General features: G+C 41.2%; 2 protein-coding genes across 2 annotated transcripts in view; one reads left to right on the top strand and one right to left on the bottom strand.

Annotated features, from left to right (window-relative positions):
* LOC124621833 (nucleosome assembly protein 1;2-like) overlaps window positions 1-27,477 on the top strand; it is a 344,932-nt gene that overhangs the window by 251,913 nt on the left and 65,542 nt on the right. The gene's annotated exons all lie outside the window — the stretch shown is intronic.
* Window positions 10,467-14,062, bottom strand: LOC124621830. Its single transcript, XM_047147269.1, has 2 exons — window positions 13,822-14,062; window positions 10,467-10,680 (listed from the first exon to the last, which is right to left on the bottom strand). Exons 1-2 carry the CDS (start codon window positions 14,033-14,035, stop codon window positions 10,556-10,558), a joined length of 339 nt encoding a protein of 112 aa, XP_047003225.1. The 5' UTR covers window positions 14,036-14,062; the 3' UTR covers window positions 10,467-10,555.

The raw sequence follows: 27,477 nt of genomic DNA, 5'->3' as shown, positions 1-27,477 counted from the left end.
AAATAAAAGAAGTATTGACTACATTGACACATCACGCACAGATACGAAACAAACATCACACAAACATAATAAAAAGAAAACAAAAATTCAAGGTAGGAATGCTTGTACTACTTCGTACTCATCATAAATCTGTAGCACTCAAACGACGCAACGCTAAGTGGCGTCTGCTATATGAAGGACCTTATATAATTGTTAACATACCGCATCCTGGTGCGTATCTGTTACAACATCCTAGAACTAACAAAATTATTGGGCTATACGCACACCGAGATCTTAGAGCATTTCATGCCAAATAATGTCAAAGTCATACCCATGAAAACATTGCTAAGCAACTCGCAAAACTCTGTTTGCTACAACACAGATAATAAGCAGTATAGAAATTTTCATTTCAGCGGTTCCAGTGACGCAGTTGAAGACAGAAGAACTTTTCTTTCAACGCCGCGGCACCACCGAGAAGACTGAATATTAAAGTAAAATTTATGATTACGTAGCAGTGAATGATATATAAATTTTTCACGGAACATTTGTGACTGTAGGTACCACTGACTTGGTATGACACCTGACGAACCGACAGACGTCATCTGTGAAGCGATCTTTTACTTCGAGAAATAGATTAGACGCACATCTCTCAGCAAGAAAAGCATCTACCAGTAGCCAAGGCCACACAGACACTATACACACACGCACAAAACGCGAGGAATCTAACAGCTTTCCGTCTCTTATTATTTTGAATATTTATTGAGTAGTGAAAACGCCTGGTCTTGCCTACTGATGTAATGAATGTTGTGTCTAACCTATCTTAATTTCAGATGACATCACAAAAAACATCGATAAAATCCCAGCAAAACCGTTAAAGAGGACGTAAATATCTGCAATCCATGTAATCAAATGTGACACAATGTAATAATTTATAGCTATGTAATAATGATGAAAACATGTTTATGTGTAACTGTATTATGTTTATGCTAAGAAAATATGTGACGTGTATATGTATGATTACTTATGTTTTTTTTAACTGATGTATAATGTAACTGTTACTGTGTGAAAATTTGAACGATAACGAGTGCCAAAATGTGAAAAACTTTAAAAAAAAAAAATGCGTAGTGAACCACTGTTCACGGACATTAACGTACATTACTAAGTCTGCAACAACGCAGAAACCTATGTGAAAGAAACTGTTAATGACATTCATGATGCATCGTACCTTTGTAAACGCGATGAGTAACTACGAACATTTAGGTGAGCTATATTTAAAAAAAAAAAAAAAAAAACTGAATATGTGAAGTGCATAATTCGTGCATCGTCTAGTGACATTACTACAGTACCCAACTTCAAGATGTTAACTGGATTAAATGGACACAAAGTGCCTGTCCAGAAAACAACACGACGGGTGGAAGAATTCTGGTTGGAACTTCAGGGAATGAAATGTTCTCGAAATGTGACGGACACTCTTACCTGGACTGTCCAAGGATCGACGCCAGCTATGTGCCGTCCGAGGTTCTGCAACCAAGCTTCCACGGAATATCGAAAACGAACTGCATATGGACTAATTACTCGACGGGTCACGTCTGATCTGTAATAAACAATGCTTTTTGTCACAACGAACTGCATCACAACGACTATAATGGAAATAGGAAATGGACATGCTTATGTATCAATCACGTTGTTATACAGCGATGTTACTGTGATCAAAAAACTTTACCACGACGACACTAACCTGTGAAACAGTACTGTGCAGTAGATGAATATGAACTGTAATAACGACACGATGTGTATAGGTCAACGCACCTGAAACAACAGAACATTTTTCGTTGAAGCATTTCATTGCAATGCTATGTAACTAAGAACATTCAACAATCTAAAGTTGTATTGTATTATAACAAATATTGTAATTTTAAAACTAAGTTACCTGTCATAGAATGTAGTCTTCATATGTAATCTTGGTGGAATATTTTCTTTGTGCAACGACTAAGAAATGCGCGCGCACACGAACAATATGAACTGCAATACTGTGCCGCGTGATCTAAATTTACGAAATAACGGCAGTGCCGCAGTTACACAGACGCTTCTGCGCATGCGCGCACTCTATCTGCCAACATAAGAACTTTTTCGGCGCACGCGCGTCATTCAAATTTTGTATATAATATACAGTATAATGTAAGTCATGTAAATAGTTGTAGATAACTTAGATTTTCTTGTGCCTTTAGGTGAATTGCTCGCCTGCAGGTGTGTCCTTTCGCCTCGCAATTCAGGGGGCAATATAAAGGCACATTTGCATGCCGTGCGTGAGTTTTCTCGGAAACGCGAAATCTTAATTAAATAATTAATCTGTGAGAAATAAATAAAGCCTATGGCACAGAACTGCAGCGCTGTGTCGCTGATAAAACAAAAACACGATTACGATACTCTTATGTTTGATTAAGGAGAGAGAGGACTTGGATAAGTGGTGCGGGAAGCACGTATATTTTATTGACTGGCACACCGCCATATTTAATGTTATATAAGATCACTGCGAGTTGCAATCTTACTAGGCACTCGAATCTGTAAAGAATTTATATTTATGAAAGTAAGTAGAATTATTTAACTGTAGGCTTATTCGTTGAATATATCTGATTTAACTAACTGTGTAAACTTTTTATGTTTAGTAGACAGTCACCTCTGTACGACGTATTGACATGGCTGGCAAATTATTCTAATATTGAGATTTAGATTTGAGTCCGCACCTACCGCAGCAGTCTTTGGAAACGATTTAAATACGAAGTCCGATTATTTGAGTCTTATTTCACGGTCAACTACGAATAACATTACATTTACGAAAAAGCCATTGTCAAGCGTCTGATACCGAATAATTAAACGTCACGCAAATATTAATTACAACCAATCACTATCATACAATAATACATAATTAATATTTTATTTTATTTTATTTATTTTATAAAGTCTTTCGATTTGACGCCACTTCGCCTACTTGCACGTCGATAGCATCAGAATTAGGGCCGACTCAGACGCATGCGAGGACGGAAGTGCCACCACAACAGAAAGAAAACACGCCTCTGCTCTGGGCCCAGGGAAGAGGAACGCGTCGTCTGCTGCCAATAGTAACCTCCCAACACATTTCAGAAAGGAACAGTAACTGCCCTAATAAGGCTGCAAACGAGAATGCCGAAGATGTAGGGAATATAAACTTATGGCGGAAGCGAGTACACATACAAGTTACAAGCATAACATCCTTAAAATTACTTGTAAATTAGAAGATGAAATATCAGAGCCTGCTGACGCAATATGTAAGGCATAGTCATCTGCAAGGGTGCTTCGCCTCTGACACAGACTATGTTATCATCTGAATTTCATCGACTCAGTTCATAACAGAGATGTACACTCGTATGGAATATGACCTTGAACAATAAATTATTGGCCGATGATCATACACACAATCACTCGGAGGCGCAATAATATGACAGGTCCAGTTCCACGTTAACACAGACGTCACCTTATGACTACAAGACACAAAAAATGTAAAAAAACAACACTTAACTCCAATAAGGTGTAAAGTGGCCGCGACTTCCAGGATTCCAAGCCGAGGTGTTAGTTGCCCCTACTCCGTGCAAGCGATCTTTTGGGGGCCGTAAAATTTAAGTTTCCAGATTGAGTATGAACTTGCCGATCAGGTTACATGTGACGTCCACTACTCTTCCCGCAGCTCGCCGCTGTCAGTCTTTAAGCGAGTCGGCAAGGCTTGAATCCGACCTATTTAACCACTCGCGGCTTCTCGAGTTCTGTACCACACACCAGGAGCCGCCCGAAAGCAACAACTTGCCAGGCAAGTGCCCTCCCCCGCCAAACCAACAACACACGAATCGACAAAAGACCCTAGCTCCAGACGTGTGAACAGATCGATATCGACAATCTAAGTGATTGGTGGTGGCAGCGGAGTGCCATGCAGCCAAAATTAAAGCCGCCACAGCTCACACAGTGAACGTTGACAGACAAAGAGGTTGTTTTCATCCTCTTCTTTCGCCAGCATTGACCATCACCTGGCGATTAGTGCATATTGCGAGGATTGACTTGCCCATGATATGTAAACGATACTCCTACCTCACACAAAATTTTCCATTGGTCTGCCGCATGAAACGTCAGACTGTTTTCTTTTTTTTTCCAGTCTTAAATTGTGTCATTCGTTTTGAGTGAATAATGATATTTAATCAAATAGATAATAATAGGTTTCCATCGAGTGAGAAACTCGCATAATCTTTAAACATATGTATATCTTAGATTAATGTCATCTCTTTTAAACGATGTGTAATTTTAAGTTTCTATCACTAAAAATATCTCTGTCAGTTTAGTTTAATTCACTTGTTTGTACTTATTTATAACTTTCGGAGCTTAAATTGCCTGTACGTCTTCTTAAATAATAATGAATGTTTCAATAGCCACATTATGGTGTCTCTTTATTTCAGTACCATAATCGGTTCTCTGAATATTGAATGCTTACGGGACAGTCGCTGAGTTTTTGTGAGAAGAATTAATCGACTTGGTTGCGATTTTCACAGCCGCCATTGTGAACAGATCATTGAAATAATTATCATTTACATTTAATACAGAATATAGAAATGCATATTTATCTTAACACAGTTCACTCTATCAACAAAAACAGAAACTGATGCAATTATAATTTTGGAGATTGACGTCAATAAGATTTTCAACCAAGCCACTAGATTTCTAAAAATAAGTATTTCGTGTTCACAGATTTAATGACGTCGAGAGAGAGAATTTTCGAGGATAGTAATGTTATCATGAAAGACTCAGCACTGTTTTCTCTCTCGAGAATGTGACGGGCTATCTTATGCGATCTGAAGCCACGATTCTCTATAGAATTAGTCTTTCTTTGCTCAGATCGTATATATACGACATTACACGTATCACTTTACACTTTTGGTAGATAACATTCGGAGAACTACAACCGTTTTGGGAAGGCACTGCCAAGAAGCTGCAGTTGCTGCAAAATATGAAGATGATAAAGTGTGATGGAGTGTGGTGTTCCCATAATACTAGTTTGGTCGATCCCTCTCGTACTTCCGAGATGCCTCTTAGTGACATTTACATTATGGTTACTGTTGCGAAAATATTATTTTCAATTCTTTCATTAGCCACAGAAAAATGTGTATAGCTCAATCACAAAACACTAATGCTGTATCATAAATCAGGGATTGTTTACGATAAAAATTTGTTGCTAAGATCAGGAAATTTGCCGTAGTGTCACCTATAATTTAATGAAAATCGCACCTTGACATCTTTATTCATTCTGGGTACACTTTGGCTGGCTTCCTTAGCTGCTTCCGCTGTACAATTATGACATCCGAACGAAGTGGTCCAGAGGTTAGCACAATGTCGATGCATTAGGGAGGAAACGCTTCAAATTCTCGTCCGGTCATCAAGTTACCATGATTTCCTGAAGGGAGATACTGGGACGGTTCCTTGGAAAGGGCAAGGCCGATTTATTTCCCCATCCTTTCCTAATGCAAGCTCGTGCTCAGTCTCTAATGAGTCACTATCGACGGGACGTTAAACGCTAGTCTTAATATCTTTCTTTTTGTATGGCCATTAAGAGTGACTTTTCGAATGACAATGTTTGGTGTGTAGCGGAGCGTGGATTTCGCGATTCTTGGGAACGAGCGAACCCATATCTGTTTTGTACTGTAGAAACATAAAAAACACCTGCCTCTACCTCTCGTCCATGTCCTATCGAACAACAGATGCATCCATAAAACCGCGTGCACTATATAACGACAACACATCGTGGGTAAGCTGCCATTAGCGAGAACGTGAAATGTTACATCGTATGTGTAATGCACTCACTTATGGTGTTTCTTATTGAATGTCACTAACTGTTTTATACAGGCGAGACCATTGACTGAGTGGCGACTGGTTTGCGAAGCATACTAGTGGATGCTTGTTATCCGAAACTTTTCGTCATTAAAATCTGACAGGCAGGTGAGACTGTACACTATATACCATCATTTCGTGTTTCTCTAGACTCATATTGTCTGTTGTGAGTTTAATGTAGTATCTCAGTGTAGTTTATCACCCAGTGCCGCAAAAACAACATTTCGACTCTGAGTCAAGGCTATTACCCTGAGACGTTTAAAGGAGGTTACACCCAAGTCAGACGCAGTTTAGGACGTATTGAGTCTGCAGCAGAGATTCATATCGAAGCTTTGGCAACCTCTGTGGAACCAGAAGATTTTCATCGCAGTCCGGTGAGAGGATCTGGTAATAGGAACACTCCACAATATTGTCGACATCCGATGCTAACTGCATTCAAAATGCGACAATGCCCGTGAAGAAACGCGCTTCAGAGATTTCGGAGCTCTTCTGCTAACGAAATTCTTCTTTTAACGAAGTTCTCTGTGTGCTCACTTTGAACCAACCAAAACACAAGTGATTTCTAAGACGGGATATAAGTACGTACTTGTAATGCGTGTGTGTAACTTGACCAACTAGAAGCGCATATGAAGGCGATTAGATGAGAACCATCCTCAGACATGTAGAAATTATGTCTTGTCCTACCACTCAAGGCTCATTACACACACATCAAAAAAAGTTTTTCATCACCGGGGTTCCGAGAGTTCCGGGACTTGTACAAAACATTTGGAACAGAGATCAACATAAACATCAATTCCGCCCTTTTTATTGCTCATGAAAACCACACACTGGACATTGCACCACCATACAGCGAGAAGTTCATAGGTTGTGGTCGAGATTACTGCATACACCCGTACGTCTAATACCCAGGAACACATCCTCTTGTATTAATGCAAGGGTCAAGGGCCACGTCGTCCATAAACATCCCTATTCAATCCATCCCAGGCATGTACGATAGCGTTCACGACTGGACAACATACTGGCAACTCCAGTCGAGCGATGTCGTTATCCTGAAGGAAGTCATTCAAAAGATATGCACTATGGGCGTACGAATTGTCATCCATGAAGACGAATGAGTTGCCAATATGCTTCCGATTTGGTTGCACCATCGGTCGGAGGCTGACATTCCCGTAGCATGACAAACTGTCTGCCATCCCATTATTTACCATTCCGCAAAGTATCGATAACGAACAAGCCTATCTGTCTCTACGGGGTCCTGAAAACGTCGTAGATTGTTGGCTGCCATAGGTCTCAAACTGTAAGTATTTTACAATCACCTCTACCTTTTATGTGCTCATAGCTGTTGGAGCAACGGTAATCGTTTCTAAACATCAAATTTATTGTATTACTTTTGGGACTAGTGGCGGCAAAATTAGAAATCACTTGATGATAACATTGGCATGATGAAAATTTCCCTTCTGTATTTAAATTTAAATTCTTTATTAAAATTTCAGACATGAAAATGGAACTGAAATTGTGAACGAGATGTTACCGTCTCGATAGACTGAAGTACTATCTGTAACCAGTTGTCCTTCAGTCATTGAACAACGGTTTCTTAGTCTGAAACTTCCTGGCAGATTAAAACTGTGTGCCGGACCGAGACTCGAACTCAGGACCTTTGCCTTTCGGGGCAAGTGCTCTAACAACTGAGCTACCCAAGCACGACTCACGCCCCGTCCTCACAGTTTTACTTCTGCCTGTACCTCGTCTCCTACCTTCCAAACTTTACAGAAGCTCTCCTGCGAACCTTGCAGAACTAGCACTCCTGAAAGGATTGCGGAGACATGGCTTAGCCACAGCCTGGGGGATGTTTCCAGAATGAGATTTCCACTCTGCAGCGGAGTGTGCGCTGATATGGAACTTCCTGGCAGGTTAAAACTGTGTGCCGGACCGAGACCCGAACTCGGGACCTTTGCCTTTCGGGGCAAGTGCTCTAACAACTGAGCTACCCAAGTACGACTCACGCCCCGTCCTCACAGCTTTACTTCTGCCTGTACCTCATCTCCTACCTTCCAAACTTTACAGAAGCCCTCCTGCGAACCTTGCAGAACTAGCACTCCTGAAAGAAAAAATATTGTGGAGACATGGCTTAGCCACAGCCTGGGGGATGTTTCCAGAATGAGATTTCCACCCTGCAGCGGAGTGTGCGCTGATTTGGAACTTCCTGGCAGATTAAAACTGTGTGCCGGACCGAGACCCGAACTCGGGACCTTTGCCTTTCGGGGCAAGTGCTCTAACAACTGAGCTACCCAAGCACGACTCACGCCCCGTCCTCACAGCTTTACTTCTGCCTGTACCTCGTCTCCTACCTTCCAAACTTTACAGAAGCTCTCCTGCGAACCTTGCAGAACTAACACTCCTCAAAGGAAGGATATTGCGGAGACATGGCTTAGCCACAGGCTGGGGGATGTTTCCAGAATGAGATTTCCACTCTGCAGCGGAGTGTGCGCTGATCTGAAACTTCCTGGCAGATTAAAACTGTGGGCCGGACTGAGACTCGAACTCGGGACCTTTGCCTTTCGCGGGCAAGTGCTCTGAGCTACCCAAGCACGACTCACGCCCCGTCCTCACAGCTTTACTTCTGCCAGTACCTCGCCTCCTACCTTCCAGTCTGTCTGAAGTGCTCATTATGTATTTATTTCGTGAATTTGGAAATATTCTTCCACAGTAAATAGATCCTTTAAGGCATTCGATATATCAATATTTGTACGCTGTTTTTATTCAGTTTCACAGTATTCCTCATTATTATTATTATGGCTATTATACTACTTAAACTTGGATGATTGTCAGAGACGCTACTGGCACTTTCCAACCCTTTGCTCCTTTAAATCATTCAGATTTTAGACAGAAAATAAATTTCAGTTGAATTACGGAATGATACCACATGAATTCTACATACACTATGTGATCCATAGTATCCGGACGCTTGGCTGAAAATGACTAACAAGTTCGTGGCGCCCTCCATCGGTAATGCTGGAATTCAATATGGTGTTCAGCCACCCATAGCCGTGATGACAGCTTCCACTCTGTCAGACATACTTTCAGTCAGGTGCTGGATGGTTTCTTGGGGAGCGGCAGCCCATTCTTCACGGAGTGCTGCACTGACGAAACGTATCGATGTCGATCGGTAAGGCCAAGCACAAAGTCGGCGTTGCAAAGCATCCCAAAGGTGATCTATAGGATACAGGTCAGGACTCTGTGCAAGCCAATCCATTACAGGGATATTATTGTCGTGCAACCACTCCGCCACAGCGTGTGCATTATGAACAGGTGCTAGATTGTGTTGAAAGACACAATCCCCATCCCCAAATTGCTCTTCAACCGTGAGAGGCAAGAAAGTGCTCAAAACACCAATGTAGGCCTGTGCTGTGATCGGGCCACGCAAAACAACAAGGGCTGCAAGGCACCTCCATTGAAAACACGACCACACCATAACAGCACCTCCTCCGAATTTTACTGTTGGCACTACACACGCTGGCAGATGACGTTCACTGGGCATTCACCATATCCACACCCTGCCATCGGGTCACCACATTGTGTACCGTGATTCGTCACTCCACTCCACTATTCAGTGGTCCAATATTTACACTCCTTACACCAAGCGAGGCGTCGTTTGGCGTTTACCAGCATGATGTGTGGCTTAAGAGCAGCCGCTCGACCATGAAATCCAAGTTCTCTCCCCTCTCGCCTATCTTAGTACTTGCAGTAGATCCTGATCCAGTTTGGCATTCCTGTGTGATGGTCTGGATAGGTGTCTGTCTATTACACATTACGACCCTCTTCAATTGCTGGCGGTCTCTGTCAGTCAAGAAACGAGGTCGGCCTGTACGCTTTTGTGCCGTACGTTTCCGCTTCACTATCACAACAGTGGAGCTAGAGATGTTTAGGAGTGTGGAAATCTCGCGTGCAGACGTATGACACAAGTGACACCCAATCACCTGACCACATTAGAAGCCTGGTCCGTGAGTTCCACATTGATCCCCATATTACTCTCTCACGATGTCTAATGACTCCTAAGGTCGCTGATATGGAGTGTCTGGCAGTAGGTGGCAGTGAAATGCACCTAATATGAGAACGTATGTTTTTGGTGGTGTCCAGATACTTTTGATCACATAGTGTATATATTTATTTAGAGAAGACTGTGATTACTGTTGGTACACTTTTACAATGACTCACCTGTGTCCTCTTGATATCTTCCAATGTTTAGAGTCATTAAATAATTATATCACCATAGTCCTTCCAAATAGGAACGTTGTGATCTGAAATTAAAATTATCCTTTCATCTCTTAACGGAATGAACCGGAGCTCTTCTGAAACACCATCTGCTCCTTTGAAAAATATTACTAATTGACATTTAGATCTGAATAGGAAACACTGAGGCCATAAAGATATGGGTAAGTTTTATCCCAGCACAGTACACATTTACAGTTGAGCACATAATTCCATTAAAGACTTCACAATTTGGTAATAGGGTTTCCCGTAGTCCTCTCCTTACACATGTAAGACATTGGATAATAAAACCATTTTTTAAGTGCATAGGTGCTTTATTTCTGCTTTGTGAGTACAGGATACAGGACAGTATGAGCAGCTCCAGATTGCGTCTCCATGGTGTGGGCTCCCTCAGCAGCGTCGACTACGTTTTGTGTGCGGCTCTGCGGGCGGCGCCTGACCTGGCGTGGGGTCTGTTTGCAGCTCTGCCCGCAGCGTGTCGGCTGCCTGCCCTCGCATGCTTGGCGTGGCCAGCCCGGGCGTGAGCACCTGCTCGACAGGAAACAACACACGTGATGTCCCAGTGACACCTGGTTACATTCTTTCTTACCTGAAAATTCCAGTTTCTGTAATACCAACACCTGTTACTGCTGCTGCAAACACTATGCTCGCATTTTATAGGCGCAAAGCATACTTCAGAAGCGTTTAACACGTAGATGACTGGTTTGCTTTCACTGGAATAGTTGCTACCTTATACTTCAGGAACGCTGATCTAGCCTACAATTGCTAGTCGTGGTATATTTGGTTCCAAATAATGTAGTATACTGCCAGTCGGTGTTTTACACTATGGTGCTCTGATACATGTATTTACAAAGTTGTAGACAGAGAAATATGTTGTAAAATAGGCATCTATGGTATTATTCAAAATATCATTGATCTTTTTTGGACGTTTAAAATGTTCATAAAAATGTTATGTAATAGTCTGTGGTGACACTATTAAAACTAGTTTTAGTGTTTTCCTCAGTTCAGTACAACTCTCGTGTAGTACTATCTTCATTTACAGTACATCATATTCGCCTCAGTCAATGCGTGATGTACTTTTTTGTACAGACCACTAACATGCTGACAAATTGTGCTGTGAGGCTTACTGAATTCTATCGTGGAGACAGACTTCGTGTTCTAGATGAAAGATTAACTGCCGTTATTACGTTACATTGCTAAGTAGAAAATCAAAATACAAGTGACTAATGACTACTGAAGATAGATTGTCTGTACAAATCATGGCACCTTATATCTAACTAGACAGTGATTAGAGACGTTATAGTTATGATTCTGTGCCCAACATTCAGAACTACCATCTTCTACAAAAGCATTGTCTTGCTTGTAGGGTTTTTCTAATAATGTTTCATTTACTTTTGCCACATTAATAACCAAAAAAAAAAGACATAATTACGGACTACAGCTCAAAAACTACTGTTACTGGTGTAGTGTCAATGACAGCATTCCTCAGACTTAGTGACACTAAGGTTTATTTCAGAGAAAACGTCATCTTACGTCTTTTTGGTATAACAACGTCGACACTGTGCCGTAACTCTGTTAATTAATATATTTCTAATCCAGTAACTCATATAGCAACTATACCCTGTTGCATAACAAAATTGTACATATGGAAAACAATAAACTCTACCAATGCAAAAAGAAATGTCAGATATGTAATGAGATCCTTGAATACCATGTTCAGTGTATCATCGTATATCTTAGCACCGCATAATGCTAGCGTGCTTGCTAGTTTGTTAGTTAAAGTTCTATGATTCATTTACACTGGAGAAGGGAGAATCTCTCACCTTTGGTTTATTAGTGTTTGTTTATGAAACATGGTAGACAGATATTTATTGGAATGCAGTTTTCTGTTAGTACCATTACCTATTCAACGACTAATTGTAACCAAAGTGCAAATTTAGTACCAATTTTTATAGGTGACTCATACTAATATGTTTTTGTTTTATAAATTTTATACTGATAAGCTACACGAAGATTAGATGTCATAATGGTTCAGCAGATAGACCCTCAGAGTGATCCAAATGTGAACCTGATAGGTCTTATAGGGGGTCCATATTTGGAAAGTAAAACAGTTATTATCAGACATAATACACTCCTGGAAATGGAAAAAAGAACACATTGACACCGGTGTGTCAGACCCACCATACTTGCTCCGGACACTGCGAGAGGGCTGTACAAGCAATGATCACACGCACGGCACAGCGGACACACCAGGAACCGCGGTGTTGGCCGTCGAATGGCACTAGCTGCGCAGCATTTGTGCACCACCGCCGTCAGTGTCAGCCAGTTTGCCGTGGCATACGGAGCTCCATCGCAGTCTTTAACACTGGTAGCATGCCGCGACAGCGTGGACGTGAACCGTATGTGCAGTTGACGGACTTTGAGCGAGGGCGTATAGTGGGCATGCGGGAGGCTGGGTGGACGTACCGCCGAATTGCTCAACACGTGGGGCGTGAGGTCTCCACAGTACATCGATGTTGTCGCCAGTGGTCGGCGGAAGGTGCACGTGCCCGTCGACCTGGGACCGGACCGCAGCGACGCACGGATGCACGCCAAGACCGTAGGATCCCACACAGTGCCGTAGGGGACCGCACCGCCACTTCCCAGCAAATTAGGGACACTGTTGCTCCTGGGGTATCGGCGAGGACCATTCGCAACCGTCTCCATGAAGCTGGGCTACGGTCCCGCACACCGTTAGGCCGTCTTCCGCTCACGCCCCAACATTGTGCAGCCCGCCTCCAGTGGTGTCGCGACAGGCGTGAATGGAGGGACGAATGGAGACGTGTCGTCTTCAGCGATGAGAGTCGCTTCTGCCTTGGTGCCAATGATGGTCGTATGCGTGTTTGGCGCCGTGCAGGTGAGCGCCACAATCAGGACTGCATACGACCGAGGCACACAGGGCCAACACCCGGCATCATGGTGTGGGGAGCGATCTCCTAGACTGGCCGTACACCACTGGTGATCGTCGAGGGGACACTGAATAGTGCACGGTACATCCAAACCGTCATCGAACCCATCGTTCTACCATTCCTAGACCGGCAAGGGAACTTGCTGTTCCAACAGGACAATGCACGTCCGCATGTATCCCGTGCCACCCAACGTGCTCTAGAAGGTGTAAGTCAACTACCCTGGCCACCAAGATCTCCGGATCTGTCCCCCATTGAGCATGTTTGGGACTGGATGAAACGTCGTCTCACGCGGTCTGCACGTCCAGCACGAACGCTGGTCCAACTGAGGCGCCAGGTGGAAATGGCATGGCAAGCCGTTCCACAGGACTACATCCAGCATCTCTACAATCGTCTCCATGGGAGAATAGCAGCCTGCATTGCTGCGAAAGGTGGATATACACTGTACTAGTGCCGACATTGTGCATGCTCTGTTGCCTGTGTCTATGTGCCTGTGGTTCTGTCAGTGTGATCATGTGATGTATCTGACCCCAGGAATGTGTCAATAAAGTTTCCCCTTCCTGGGACAATGAATTCACGGTGTTCTTATTTCAATTTCCAGGAGTGTATTAGAGGGAATTGTGATTGAATGTAGCAACATATTTAGCCTATTAAGAAACGTGGTAGTGGTGTAATAGTAATATCACCAAAACTGCCCAGCCTGCTCGCCTTTGCTGGTGTTTACCTTTGAGTGCCCGCCTGCTCTCTGCATTTGCACCCTCCTCAAGAGCGATGCCGTACTCATCGTCGTCTGCTATGCTGTCGCCGTCGTCGTCATCAGCGTCTCTGTTTTCTCCTACTTCTTCCACCACGTCGTCGCCATCGTCTGCAGCAGCGAGCGGCGTGCAGTACGCCACGAGCAACACACCAGCAATCAGCAGGACGAGGCCTCCCTTCATGGCTGCAGTGGTTTCTACACTGGGTGCCTAGCTACAAGTCTCACTACGGAGCTCACCGGCCTCCTCTTATACTGCAGTGGGGCACTTATCACCCGACTCGTAGAAGGCAAGCGCAGCTACACAGCGCTTACGTCAAACTACACAATCAGCCGTATTGTTGTCATATCGTAAAGGCTGGATTATCTTGCTGGACATGGTATGAAATCTTGAGGTTGAAGGTACTAAAAGACGTAAAACAAAACTGTAAGCACTATAGCTGATAAATACAGCACAACCAAGAAAACTAATCATGTACCTGAAAGTTTATACACACGAATTACGAACGTCTTCATTCGTAAGAACAGCAATATAGAAGGGAAATCACTCACTTTAAGAACTAATTTAAAAAGTACAGGAATTTATTCAATAACAGTTAATGTCATCCTAGTTATCGTTACATTGCGTTATCATGCTGCACATTTAGCTAGAATTTTTCAATATTATGTATTACAATTCTCCGATTATTTATGTCAGAATTCGTTATAAAATATTAGCAATTATTAAAGTTTTGTTTTGTTGTCTTTACAATGAATCTTAAGTTCATATAATGTAACCTATCCATTCGTTTAAGAGGCTTCCCAAATTCTTCATACTATTAACCATGCAGAAGAATAGACTTGTGAACACCAGTACTGATGTTTGGGCCCCTATAACTATGTTCCATATTAGGAATTTTCTTTCCCCTTTTTCGTATTGCTACTTCCATTGTGACAAATAATAGCAACATTGATAACTATGAATTAAGATTCACATCCATATTACCTGGAGCCATTCTCTGAGCTTTATTTAATAATTATTCACAATTTTTGTGTACAGGCTATTGCAAAATGAAACACGTACACCATTTTATATCAGTCCAAATACCTATCAAACTCTGAGGAGACGTTAACTACATAACAGTTATAAATAATTAAACTTTCTCATCATCCAACACCCAGAACTGACACAACGTCGGCTTGAAGTGAGACTCACGTGGGCACTAATGCATACAATGTGGCTCCAAATGAATTCGTGCTGTCAGTAAATGAAAGCTGCTGTCTGCTTCCTGGTATGGAAGTATACGTCTTGCCATGCATTGTTTATGCATGACAGACCAGGAGACCAAGGATGCCAGTCAAGAATGTATACATTCTCTAGTTTTTTATGGTATGAACTACTGTATGGCGGCTTTCATTCTCATATTCCATTTGGTAATTAATTCATAAAGGGTATGAGTAAAGTGATTATCATTTACACCACGTACTGCTGTACAATTAATGACTCAGAGTCCGAATGTTGTTTCTGTGGCACTGGGTGATAAACTACACTGAGACACTACATTCATCTCACAAAAGACAATGTGGGCCTAGCGATACACGAAATGATGGTACGTAGTGTAGAGTCTCACTTGCCTGTCAGAGTTGGTTGAAGATAAGTTTCGGCTGGCAAGTACCCACTAGTGGGCTGCGAAAACCAGTCGCCACTCAGTCAGTGGCCTCGCCTGTATAAAACAATTAGTTACATTCAATGAGAAACACCGTAAGTGAGTGAGTTATACACACTAAGTAAAACGCCCGTCAAACCGAGAAATTGTTGCTCTACTTCTAATTTCACGTTCTCGATAACGGCAGCTTAACCACGATGTGTTGCTCTTACATAGTACACGTGGTTTTACGGATGCATCTGCGTCTGTAAGGACTCGGATGTCAAGGTAGAGGCAGGTATATTTCATGTTTCTACAGTATAAAACAGATCTGGGTCCGCAGCTTCCTGAGGATCGCGAAATCCACCCGCCGCTACACAACAAACATCCCGTCGACAGCAAGTCATTAGGGACCGAGCACAAGCTTACATTAGGAAAAGATGGGAAATAAATCGGCCGTCCCCTTTTCAAAGAAGCATCCCGGTATGTCCTTCGAGCGATTTGGGAAATCGTCGAAAACTTATTGTACCTTGATCGCCGGACGAGAATTTGAAGCTAAGGAAGAAACCGAACGTATACACAGAATAAATAATCATGTCTTAGTGAGATTTTCGTCAAATGATAGCAGACATTAAGGCGAATTTCCCAATATTAGCAACAAATTTTTTACCGACTATAGTCCATTTGTGTTTTGTAACTGAACTATATAAAGTTTTGCTGTGTCATTTGTAACAAGGTTCTAAGAGAGCTTCGGCGGCTTACCATGAATGCGACCTCATCGAATGGTTTCAGGACAACAGCTCCGCAAACCACTGTCACGCCGACAGAAGAAGAGACCCCACACACATCAGTCCCATTATATTAAATGTAAGCAAACACAAAACTCAGGTATTATTCTTGTTTTGCCTCTGCACTTGAGGCTCAGCAGTCTGTATTCTGCTGTTGCAGCAATCAAATAACACACCTGGAAAGCCATTTAGACACTTACAATGTGTATGACAGTCGAAAAAAAGAAGACATTCACAATGCATACGCAGTCGAGAACGTGAATATCGTTTATGGAGAATGTCGCCCAACTATTATAATCTGATGAGTAACCAGATAGTGGTAACTGTCGCGATTTGTCTTTGCGAATATTATAAAAAAATTTCTACAAACTGGAAGTGTAGAGGAAAAAAAACTCCAAGTAAAAAGAAGAGCTGCTGATAGAAGGAAATGAAAATAGCATAATAGCAGCAGTAACGATAATGTGAATGTCACTAAGAGGCGTCTTGGAAGTACGAAGGGACCGACCAAACGAGTCATCTGTTAAAATTAGATTCCATCACATTTCATGATCCTCACATACCGCTGCAACTGCAGTTTCGTAGCAATGACTTCCAAAATCGGTGGTAGGTCTCCGAATGTTATCTAAGAAAAGTGTAAAGTGATACGTGTAATATCAATTACATAAGATCTGAGCAAAGAAAGAATACCGAAAAATCTTTTAGCATAAATAATTGTCCGTCGTCGGACTCATTCAATACAGAATCGTGATTCCAGATCGCATAAGAATGCCCGTTACATCCTCAAGAGAGGAAACAGCGCTGAGTCTTTCATTATAATATTTCTCTCTATCGACGTCATTCATTATGTGAGGACTAGATATTTATTTTTGGAAGTTGTTAAGTGGCTTGGTTGAAAATATTTTTGACGTGAATCTTCAAAATTACTGGTGCATCAGTTTCTGTTCGTGCTGACAGAGTGGACTTTCTTAACATAAAACATGTACGTTGTACAAGTTAGAAGTAAGTAACTATTATTTCAATGACACTGTCACAGTGGCGGCTGTGAAAACCGCGACCAAGTCAACAAATTCTTCTTATAAAAACTCAGCGACTGGCCCATAGGATTAGCTACAAAAAATAGTAAGTTCAAATGGTTGAAAAAATTGTTCAAATAGCTCTGAGCACTATGGGACTTAACTTCTGAGGTCATCAGTCCCCTAGAACTTAGAACTACTGAAACCTACCTAACCTAAGGATATCACACACACAGCCATGCCTGAGGCAGGAATCAAACCTGCGACCACAGCGGTCGCGCGGTTCCAGACTGGAGCGCCTAAAACCGCTTGGCTACTCTGGCCGGCTAAATAGTAAGTATTCAGTATTCAGTGACACTATTATATAAAGCTTCAGCAACAAAAGTTACAAATAAGAAGAAACAATTGAAAGAAACAACACTGGCAGATATTTTTTAATTCGTAAGTAAAGCATTACTTATCGTTATAAAGAGACTACATCAATTTAAGATATACGCATATTTAAAGATGAAGCGAGTTTCTCACTCGATGGAAACATGTTATTTTCTAATTGATTTAATATCATTATTCATTCAAGACAAATTAGACAGTTTATGACTGAAAAAAAGAATAAAACCATTCTGACGTTTCATCTGGCAGACCAATGAAAAATTTTGTGTGAGGTAGAAGCATCGTTTACATATCATGAGCAAGTCAATCCTCGCAATAAGCTCTAATCGCTAGATGAAAGCCGATGCTGACACAAAGAACATGATAAAAACAACGCTCCTTGTCTATCAACGTTCAGTGTGTGTGAGGTGTGGACGCTTTAATTTTGGCTGCATGACAATCCGCTGTCGACACCAACAGCTAGGACTACAAATATCGATCTGATCATACTTGTGGAGCTAGGGCCTTTTGTCGAGGAGTGCGTTGTTTGTTTGGCGGGCCCTGGTACTGACAGCTAGCTGGAGGGCACGTGGCTCGCAAGTTGTTGCTTTTCGGTGACTCCTGATGTACAAAAGGTCTGAGGCAGGCCCTGACGCCTTGCTTAAGGATTGATAGCGTCGTGTTACGGGAAGAGTAAAAATCGGCAAGTTCCCGACCTAGTCTCCAAAAGCAACTACACGAATCACAGGCAATACCACCCCGGCTTGGAATCCTGAAGGTCACATCTTCTTTACACTTGAATGGAGTTAAGGGTAGTATCTTTTGTTTTTTGTGTAATTATCGTCATAAGTCCACGTCTGCGTTAACGTGGAATTGGACCTGTTCCATTAATGCGCCCTCGAGCGATTGCAAGTGTTATCATCAGTCAGTGTTAATGTATTGTTCCAGGCAATATTCTGTACGACTGTATGGGTATTCCTTTTACAAACTGAGCTGATGAAATTCAAGGTGTAACATAATCTGTTTCAGAGGCAAGGCAACCTTGTGATTTGCTGTCCTCCAGAATTACAGTAAGAGTTCAATCAACTGAGATGTGTTCCCGTTCTTGGCCTTTCCTTCTGACCTCTTGCCACATGTCAGATAATATAAGGAATAGCTTGTGTTTCGAAAGCTATAATGCTTTCTTGTGCCGATTTATTTTCCAAACGAATAAGAAATCTTCATAGAACTTTCAGGACAACCGTTTTCGTTTCGTCTCGTTTTTTGGGAAGTATCCTCAGCAATTCTTCAGAAAGTCTTTAGAGTTTGCTTCCAAATGAAAATCAATGAAATTCACCCAGACGGATACGTCCTCACAATACGATCGTTCAGTCTTACTGTGAATATTATTACAACATCAAATATGAAAATCCTTTTTGTTCACTTACCATGCTATCCACCTTCAACAACAAGATGATCTTCGCTGTGCACTTCTCGAAATTTCGCTAGAATACCCCAGTCATTAATCCGTTTTGTCATTATTTCCACTACAGATTTTCGAAATATCTTCCTAAAGTCACGACCAAGATAAAATTGATTTTCTCATTTCGTTTCACATGTGATGCGGGTTTCTCACAGTAATAACAATATCTTGTAAGATAAAATGTCTGAACTGACGATCGAAAAATATTAGTCAGTACCTGTTCTAGCACAATAATCCTTCTAATAAGGGTTCTTGCACTTTCCATGAACAACATCGGTGCAGCTCACCAGAATAATATGTTCCCTCAATGAACATTTGTATCCCTTTTTCCTTCACTTTGTTAGCTCTACCCCGCCCATAACACTTTCACCACTAATTAAATATTTAAACAATGTGTTGACTTTTATTTAAGAACATAGCAAAACAATGGTCTGTTGACGACTGATGCCTCCTCCATAACCAAACATAGCAGTGTTCAACAAAAGACTCAGCAGAAAGCACATCTTTCTAACAGCGAAGCAACGAAGAACGGATGCCTGTACTGCTAAATAAGTGAAACTACACCGGTGAAAAAACCTGAGTAGACGTCAAAACCAGGTAGTCATTAACCACACTATTTCCATAAAACTAATAAGGAACCAACTACGTTTCTGAAACTTTCATAAAATTTTTGAAATCACTTTTGAAGATCTGTAACTGTTCTCTAAAAAACCAACAAATTAGCCAATTCTTAGACGCCGCATTTCTTATGACAACGAAACTTATATACATTTAAACTTGAAGAACTAGCATATTATGATGTATTATAGCTAGGAAAGCGTCGTAGTAACTATAGATACTCTCATATCCTGAATGTATTGCTTATTTGAAGTAATGAGGATAATAAATTAATCATATTATATAACAATTACAAATATTCATTGATTGTTAAGAATGACTGGGACCTCAAACAGAACACAAAAGGCAAGACAATTTCCAACTTTACGGACAAATACCTATCGGGAAAAGGAGACGAAACTGCCAAAAAAATTCTAGAAGCTGTGGTCGTAATCAGTAAGCCGATGTGATGGGCAAAGTCGTTGAGTTGCGTGCAGTAGGCGAGTATAGTATATTTTGCATTCGAAAATTTTTGAAATATGCTTAATTACTATTCATAAGTCATAAGTTTGAACATGACGCTCCTGTTGTATGCTTTCACGAAACCTTGTTCTTTTCGTTTGCCATTTCCTCCATGGCACTGAGCGGGTTGGGATAGTGCCTAATGCACCAGAATCGCATTCGGGAAACCCGAGTTGAACCCCAGGGCCGACATTCTGATGTGGGTTGTGAGTGGCTTCTCAGCTCACCATTCGTGAATGCTTGAATATTACCTTGAAGTGGCCACTCCGCTTCCTTCAATTCCAGTAAATGATAATCGGAAAATACTTCGTGTCCAGCGACCTAAGGTGTCGACGAGACATAAAGCATTTAACTAATATCCTCATTTCAACCAAAGCAAACAAACGACCTGCCTACGAAGTGTAAACCGTGCGTCTGTTATCAGCACTGAGTAAAACGGCAATTCTTTTCCACGTACTTTTCCTCTCTTCGTGGCGGTTGTTGTATGCTATTAACTCCAGTCACTAACTTGTTATTGTTTGAAATTGAACCTCGTGCTGGAAAGACGTGGACGGTCGACATGTATGTACAAATGTTCACTGTAATCTCTAAAGAACATTACCGCCATACAGAAACACATCTCAATGGAGATACCATCGTCAAATGAATTTTATTGACTGATTTCTGCTTGATGATAAATGTTATAATTTACGAAATGAATGACTGACAATAAAATAGATTTTATATATAATTATGCACTCTGTATATTGCCATAGGGTGTTCTATTACAAGTTCAGTTTAAAATGATGGCCTTTGTTGAAACCCCCTGGAAATGAAATACAGGTTATACCTATGGTTATAGGTGTAGGGAATAGAGACATAACTATTCACTTATGAGTCTTGGTGTTTCCGGATTGTATGGTATATGTCCTGATTTGTGCTACCAGCGGTGTACATTTGTTCACTAATCATGTATTTTATCCTCAGAAATTAAAAAGAGTTGATGCATTTCCTCTGTCATATAGAACAAGAAATCTAGTTCCACAGTACAATTATTGCATTGTACATGAAAGCTTATTAGAATAGCATTCAACCTGTATTATGTACTACACACTTCGATGATATGTAGCGACATACATTGATCACTTATTAAATTCTTCTTTCCCAACTTTGTTTAAGTTGTTTAACTTGCTTCTACAATTGAGTTAAAAAGTAAGCTACAGAAATTATGATTTTAAAGCACACATACGATAAGACTTACAGCGCAATATGTCTACATGTTAGTGGCCTCTACAATGAAGTATATTATTCAGTGATAGAGAACTCATAGAGTACTGACAATGAAGGTAATTGCATATCAGGGCATAGAGAAGTGATGAAAACTCTATGACTGGTTCAAATGGTTCAAATGGCTCTGAGGTCATCAGTCCCCTAGAACTTAGAACTACGTAAACCTAACTAACCTAATGACATCACAAACATCCATGCCCGAGGCAGGATTCGAACCTGTAACCGTAGCGGTCACGCGGTTTCTGACTGTAGCGCCTAGAACCGCTCGGCCACCACGGCCGGCTTCTATGACTGCTTTTAAAAATCTTACCATATATACGTAACTGTTTTAGAAACATGTTAAACGTAAAAAGAAAAAATTACCTTTTCGACGTTTAACAAATACACACCTGCAATTTATACATTTGTTTATCCCTTTATACATATCTGTATAACATTATCATGGTGTAAAATACTGGCTTAAGGTATGCCACGTAATATGTAACTAGATATGCCAGGGGGTGCACTTATTGCCTAGACTAGTGTTCCTGAGTTGTATGATAACTGTTATTCCAAACAAAAGAGACCACTCATCTTTTTGTCATCTTCTTCTTACATACACGTTTTGCACATCAAAGGGAAGCTTAGTGATGTAGCAAGTGTAAGAATGTGTGGCTGAAATTTTCTGATGTAACAGGAATGTAAGCACATATCACTGTAACACCACATGTGTTGATTACCATTAAGCAGGTGCTCATGCCTGAGCGGGCCACACCAAACATGCATGGGCAGGCGGCTGACATGGTGCAGCCAAAACCAGAACCAGATCACATGCCAGGTCAGGCGCTGCTTCCAGAGCTGACCACAGTTGCCACTCCTGAAGTGGAGCCACAAAATGGAGGCACAGTCTGAATCTGCTCACACTGCCTAGCACCCTGCAGTAACAAGGGAGAAATAAAGCACCACTGCACTTTGCATCAAACATACATGATTATTAACCAATGTCTTATAAATGTAAGCTCTAGCACAGTCATTGCTGATAAATGAGAATGGGGAAAATTTGGGTGATTCCAAATTTTTAAAGTCCTTCAGTAGTCGACTATAAATAATGTATGCAGTGTTGTAATATAATTTCTCTATTACTTCATTTATTCTGATGTGATGTAAAAGTCAATTCCTTCATTCGGTTTAATAACTAATTATCTACAGTATTCAGGATTGTGGTACATGGAGCAACATGATACTGAATCTGCCGGAAAAGCAATGGAAAGAAGAGCTTATAGCAGCCGCAATTCCAATGCTCTTCCCGTTACTGAATGATTTCCAAATCTACATATATAACTGCAGGCGAACACTTCGATGTACATTCAGACATGAAAAAAAAAATTATTTTCGGCCACAACAGTTATCATCTGGAACTATTATAGGACATTTTGAATTAATAGATCTAAAGCAGTACCTTCTGCGAGAGAAAAAAGACGATTCTACTCACTAGTTGTGAAACTACGATAACAAAATTAACATGTTTCTGCAAATAACAATATCTGTAAAGTGTGCAGACAATATTTCAGCAGCATCCACATCTGCATATGTAATTCGTACTGCACGGTAGGGAGTGATACTTAGCATAGCACCACATCATGGGGATGCTTCCCATTCCAGTCACTTGGATTGCCAGAAGAGTACATAAGTGGATGGAGAATATCTCTGAACTCTCAGTTAATATATGTTCTGCAACGTTTCATTAGGCTTTTGCTGGTTACTAGGTGTCTATATTAGATGCCTGCCAGTTCAGACATTTTTACGTTTGTGTTCCAGTGCCCATGGATGGGTCAATCACGCCTGTGACTGTATCTGCCCCATTGCTTGTATATATTTAATACCACAGATAGTTCTATTTAACGTTAGTAATTGAGTAATATGCTAAAAAGTGATGAACAGGTCATTCTTAGGTAATCTCCTATGTAGACTTGAAACACTTCGATTCTATATCTGTAAATATGGTCAGTAACATAATCATAGAGATTACTAGCCTCTTCGTTATGCTGAACCACAAAGCTTCACTGTCTGTTACAGTGCATAACAGTCCAGCAGACACGTTGCTACCGATATACTGTCAATCACATGCATACCTAGTGTAGTAGTTGCCAAGAAAGGAATTTAAAAATAATTGAACAATAAAGTCAGCTTTCTTTTACAAGAACTCTTAGTAGCAAAACTGTTATTGACAAAAATCACAGAGAGCAGTTATCACTCTGTCTGTGAAATACACTTTATTGTGCAACATGAAGTGGACTTCAGAAATGGATATTCTTATTACTTTGCAATTATATTTTTCTCAAAATTTTTTAATGTCTTTATTACATACAATTTTTCTACATCAGTCTTATGATAGTTTCACTGAAAGATGCTAGAGATAAAAAATGGATTGCTGCAGGTTACACACATTACACATATAAATCTGACATATATAAACTGAAAAGGCGTTTACATCACATGGAATACTGTGAATTAGATGACGGAAGGCAAATCATCGTCAGTAGTTAGTAATTCAACTTTCTGTAACCATTAACACACCAGATCGAGTCGACAGACGTTTAGAAGATGGTACACCAGAAGACTGTCTGGACCCCCACTACCAACACTTTCTTGTTGACAGACAAAAGAATTCCTGCTTTACACCTTCTATTACGAATCGCTAAGGACAATAGCGTCCCACAATGTTTGGGTTGACCACGTGATGGAATTTGCCAACCAGCTCCGTCAGGTGGGAGAATGGCGACAACTGTTCAGTAAGGTGGATTACTGGCGGTTTTCTCGAGAGTGAACATACAGTGAAATGTTGCAGTTAAACATTTAAGTAAATGTGAAAGGAATATAGAATCGTTTTAGGTATGCAGTTTATTAATTGTCTTATGTCCAAAGGCGCTAAAGAGACGTTGTTAACAGTATACGCACATTTATCTTTTATGTATATACAGTTGTCGTCGTTGATAATTGACCATCATTGTCCATTGATCTTTACTCACATAACGGTTTACATTTTTATGTTTCAGACAGGTAGATAATGGACTGCAGAAGACCTTAAAGATGTAAAACAAGTTGTTGATGGAGGTGTGTTGCTTAGGTGGGCCGTTGAAACTTTTGATATACCTTGTAGTACACTACAACATGGATTAAGGAAAGGAAATTAATCCGACCGAGAGGTAAGCTGCACTTTGTGTCACACAGCCGCTGATTAAAACTATATTTTGAAGACTTTGTGAACTAATTATATCCATCTTTATGTCTCAGATGGGAACAAAGTGAAGTGCAGAAGATTGGGGGTGGCTACACACGGTTAAAGGAGGTTACACACAAGACAGAATTAGTTTAGGATGTACTGAGTCTGCAGCATTGCTTCATATGGAAGCTTTGGGAACCGCTGTGGAACCAGGAAATTTTCATCGTAGTCCGGTGAAAGGATCGGGTAACAGCAATATTCCACAATATTGTCGACACCCGGTCCTCAATGCATTCAAAATTCGACAATGCCAGTGACGAATCACACTTCAGAGATTTCTGACAGAGGTCTTCTGGTAAAGGAAATCTTCATGTTAGAAAGTTATCTGTGTGCTCAATCTGACCCAACCAAAACCCAAGTGATTTCTAAGACGGGATATATGTACGTATGTGTAACGAGTGGGAGGAACTTCGCCAACTGAAAGTGCATATGTTTGCCATTAGATGAGAGCCAGCCTGAGACATTGAGATATTGTCTCCTCCTACCACTCAGAGCTGACTATAGTCCCATTCAAGTTGAGCACCACACTTTACGATGCACAAGAAAGCCACAATTCCATCTCTAGACAGAGCAGAGTTCCGCACTTCCCACTTGAGTCTTATCTTTAGATAAGCTTCACTTGTTCACAGAGATGACCGAAAACATGTTTTGATCCCAATAAGGATGTTGAAAATACAGCTAAAGTGACAAGTTCTCAACTTTTTTTTACTTTCCTTTGTTGCATGATAAACTGTCTGCCATCCCATCATTTACCTTTCAGGAAAAAATTGATAACGAACGAGACTGTCTCCAAGGCGTTCTGAGAACGCCCTAAATTGTTGGCTGCCATAGGTCTCAATCTGTAAGTATTTTACAATCACCGCTACCTTTTTTGTGTTCATAGCCTTTGAAGTTGCGAGAATCGTTTGTAAACATGGTATTAATTGTATTATAATTGAGACTGGAGACGGCAAAAAGTAGAAATCACATAATGATTTCATCGGAATATTGTAAGGTACCCCTCTGTATTCAGTTATTACCTTAAAAATTCGGAGACATGAAAATGGAAGTAAAATTATAAAAAAGGGATTGCTGTGTAGAAAAACTGTATTAGTATTTGTAACCAGTTGTCCTTCAGTCATTGAACAACGCTTCATTAGGCTGTCTGATCTGCTCATTATGTATTAATTATGTGCATTTGGAAATATTCTTCCACAATAAGTAGGTCCTTCAAGGCGTTAGATACATTAATATTTGTACGCTGTCTTTATTGAGTTTCACAGAATTAGTCACTATTACTATGGCTATTCTACTACTTAAACTTGGATGACATTGTCGAAGATGCCATGAGCACTTCCCAACCCTTCGCTCATTTCAATCATTCAGAATATAGACGTAAAATAAAGTGCAGTTGAATTCCTACATGATACTACCTGTATTCTACATACACTATGTGAGCTAAAGTACCCGGACACCTGGCTGAAAATCGCTTACAAGTTCGTGGCGTTCTCCATCGGTAACGCTAGAATTCAGTATGCTGTTGGCCCACCCTTAGCGTTGATGCAGCTTCCACTCTCCCAGGCAAACGTTCAGTCAGGTGTTGGAAGGTTTCTTGGGGAATGGCAGCCCGTTCTTTACGTATTGTTGCACGGAGGAGAGGTATCGATGTCGGTCGGTGAGGTCTGACACGAATTCGGCGTTCCAAAACATCGCAAAGGAGTTGTATAGGATTCAGATCAGGACTCTGTGCAGGCCAGTCCATAACAGGGATTTTATTGTCGTGCAATCACTCCGCCACAGGCCGTGCATAATGAACAGGTGCTCCATCGTGTCAAAAGAAGCAATCGCCATCCCCGAATTGCTCTTCAATAGTGGGAAGCAAGAAGGTTTTTAAAGCATCAATGTAGGCCTGTGGTGCGATAGTGCCACGCAAAACAAGGGTGCAAGCCCCCTCCATGAAAAACATGAATAAAACTACCACACCACAACACTACCGCCTCCGAATTTTACTGTTGGCACTACACACGCTGGCACATGTCGTTACCGGTCATGCGCCATACCCACACCCTGCCATCGGATCACCACATTATGTACCATTATTCGTCACTCCACACAACGTTTTTCCACTGTTCAGTCACCCAATATTTACACTCCTTACACCAAGCGAGGCGTCGTTTGGCATTTACAATCGTGATGTGTCGCTTAGGAGTAGCCGCTCGATTTTGAAACCCAAGTTTTCTCACCTCCCGCCTATCTGTCATATAACTTTCAGTGGATCCCGATGCAGTTAGGAATTCCTGTGTGATGGTCTGGATAGATGTCTACCTATTACACATTACGATCCTCTTCAACTGCCGGCGGTCTCTGTCAGTCAACAGACGAGGTCAGCCTGTACGCTTTTGTGCCGTACGTGTCCCTTCACGTTTCTGCATCACTATCAGATCGGAAAGAGAGGATCTAGAGATTTTCAGGAGTGTGGAAACCTCGCGTACAGACGTATGACGCAAGTGTCACCCAATCACCTGAACACGTTTGAAGTCCGTGAGTTGCGCATTGCGCCAGATTCTGTCCTCTCACGATGTTTAATGACTACTGAGGCCGCTGATATGGAGTACCTCGCAATAGGTGGCAGCACGATGTGTATAGTATGAAAAACGTACGTTTTTGGGAGTGTCCAGATACTTTTGATCACATAGAGTATATATTTATTAAGAGAAGTCAGTAAATACTGATGCTACAC

The sequence above is a fragment of the Schistocerca americana genome, chromosome 7 (genome assembly GCF_021461395.2).
Source record: "Schistocerca americana isolate TAMUIC-IGC-003095 chromosome 7, iqSchAmer2.1, whole genome shotgun sequence".
In the NCBI taxonomy this organism is placed as follows: domain Eukaryota; kingdom Metazoa; phylum Arthropoda; class Insecta; order Orthoptera; family Acrididae; genus Schistocerca; species Schistocerca americana.
This window is presented reverse-complemented; position numbering and strand designations above follow the sequence as displayed.